Source organism: Corylus avellana, chromosome ca5, assembly GCF_901000735.1.
Source record: "Corylus avellana chromosome ca5, CavTom2PMs-1.0".
In the NCBI taxonomy this organism is placed as follows: Eukaryota; Viridiplantae; Streptophyta; class Magnoliopsida; order Fagales; family Betulaceae; genus Corylus; species Corylus avellana.
The window spans coordinates 22,228,309-22,231,006 of NC_081545.1; the positions used below are offsets into that span (position 1 = coordinate 22,228,309).

Below are 2,698 nucleotides of genomic sequence, written 5' to 3' on the forward strand. Positions count from 1 at the left end.
AAAAAAAAAAAAGTGGGGGAAGGCCGAGCCATCCCCTTTGGTCAAACCACTCCAAGACAGGCTGAATGAGGGTGGCTCGGCCACCTCCAAACCCTTTTGCGGTGGTTTCGACCACCCCCATTTAGGCATATGGGGGAGGTCGGATCACCCTCATGGCACACATGGGTGGTTCGGTACCTCATACCAGCCGAATGGGGATAGCCGAGCCATACCCTTGGCCAAATTGGGCCACCCCCCACATTTGTGTGTGTGTGTGTGTGTAAGTTTTAGGTTTAGTTTAGTTTAGTTTAGTTTAGGTTTTTTTTTTAAAAAAAAAAAAAAATTTAATTTTACTTTTTTAATATTTTGGACATAAACTTTTTTGTTTTAAGTTTTAGGTTTAGTGTTTTTTTATGTTTATGTTTATATTTTACCCCGGAAGTTATTTATGTTTACACTTTACCCTCAAAGGGTATTTTCGAAAGTTTTGGTTGAAAAAGGTCACATGACTTGGTTTCCGTCCAAATAAACGGATTTGATGGACGAATGGTATTTTTTTTGCCAATGTCAGATACATTGTGGGAGCATTTCATCCATTGTTAAATATTGAGTGCCAAAACGCAAATGCATATGGGTAAAATTTATTTTCTCCATTTATTTATTTAGTTGTGCTGATTGAATACTCATAATTCTGATATTGCTTTGTTGGTTGTGGACTCTCTCATAATTCAAGAGCAGCTTAGGGGTCAGTTGTCTATAGAATCCAAATATCTACAAAATGGTGACAAGGATGTTGATGAGGATGATGATGATGAAGAAGAATATTATGATGATGATAATTATGAACATTATTATGATGATGAAGAGTATTATGGTGATGATGGGGAAGATAGGAAAGATGAGAAAGAAAAGAAGTAAATGTGTTTTTCCATGCTTGGCAAGGAAAAGCTTGCAGGTAGTAGATAAATTACAATATTACTTAGTGTGCCTTGCTATTCTTAGTCTCTGTGAAGTGCCATACAATAGATGATGAAACGTCGCTTTGAAGCTTCTAATTTCTTGTAATTTTTATTTTCCATTTTAGCGTGGTTGAGATTTCTCAGAATAGATTCATGAAAGTGCTGTTTCTGGATGGCGAGATTGGCCTTCTTCAAACTTGTGTTTTGTGATTGGTTGTTATTTAAGCAATGTAAAGAGGCACACACACATCTATTCCCGGTAGCTCTAAGTTGGCAATTTTTGACATAATTTGTAAACCTGACACTTGTTAGGGTTGAGGAGCATCATTTAATTAAAAATAGGTCGAGTTAAGGCTGACCTATATAATTTTATACTCATGTCTTGATACGACACAAACTCAATACGAATTGTCATCCCTAATTCCTTGTAACCCAACAAAATGATTCAAATGAGATAAAGTCTTCAATTTCCTTCTTTCTCCAAATTGTGAGAAACTGAACAGGAAAAAAAAAAAAAAAAAGATGCATATAAAAGAATTGTCATTCATACAAAGCCCAACCAAAAGTTAAATGAAGTAAGTGAACTCAAAAGTTAAATCAGTGCAAAGACGGGCAGGGAAAAAAAAAGGAGGATAAATGGCATGATATTGACATGGTAGAGAAGTTGTTGAATTCATGGTGGAGCATGTGATCATACTAAAGGAGATTGTCTTGCCTTGTATGGTATAATGGCTCTTAAATATTCTCTACATGCATTGAAAATTTCTTAAAGACACGTTTAGTACACATAATGATCATTCTTTAGGAATAAGAATAGGTATTACCAAGGATATAAGAAGTTGGAATGGAATGACCGTTCATATGCTTTTGTATGTGATAACATATGTTCTCATTAAAATTGAATTAAAAATCTTAAAATGCCCTGTATGTTTGGTCAGGCTTCTGTATGGTTTTAAGTTGGGGAGGGGTGGTTTTTTCTTTTTTTTTTTTTGGTTGGAACTACACTAACAGAACATCAGGAGTGGACAAGACCACCCCAATGCAATTAGGGGTGTTGTGGCCCTCCAATAACACTTAGGGTGGTTTCACCACCTCTAATGTTTTGTTAAAGTGGCCGGCCACTCATATAATATTTTTATTTTTTTAAAATTTTGAGCTCGAAGAATTTTTTATTTTTGAAAATTCCATTTGTTCATTTTTATTTTTTTGTATTTTTTAGAGGAATAGTCAATTCCTTTGTTTAGGATTTATTGGCTAAGGGTACATGAAAGGGGAGAATGATCAACAGACCGGAAGGAATCCAGTCCTTGTATTGTTAGGGGCATTATTGTCTAAAATTGCCAAACGGACTTGAGAGGATCTCAATCCCATGAAGGGTGCCAAGAATGCCAAAAGCATGTACTGATACAACGTAGACGTCAAGTTACATGACAATTGACAAGTCAAGCTAGCTAGCCATGGGCACTTAGAAGAAGTAGTGAAGGGTGGCCATCCAAATGAATTGGACCCCACTTGAGTAAAATAAGGTGATGAATTGGCCATCCCAATCCCATGGGCCTATGGAAAGTGACTACAACCTACGGTGTACCCGTGAAGGCGAAAGCATTAGGGTAGAACAAGACATGATGGCATGCGAAGCGAGTATAGGCCCTTGGGGGGTCCATTGTCCCAAATAGGGAAGGACGCTTACGAGTTTGAGCCTAGATTGTTAAAACACACTATCTCAGGCCCTATTATCTAACGTGAGAGTAGGGCGGAAC

General features: G+C 37.1%; 1 protein-coding gene across 1 annotated transcript in view; it reads left to right on the forward strand.

Moving 5' to 3' along the window:
* The window catches only part of LOC132181947 (uncharacterized), a 1,915-nt gene extending 1,018 nt beyond the window's left edge, over window positions 1-897 (forward strand). Inside the window, exon 4 of the mRNA XM_059595168.1 lies at window positions 718-897. Coding sequence (XP_059451151.1) covers window positions 718-897 — 180 coding nt within the window. The remainder of the gene's footprint in view (window positions 1-717) is intronic.
* Window positions 898-2,698: the final 1,801 nt, after the last annotated feature.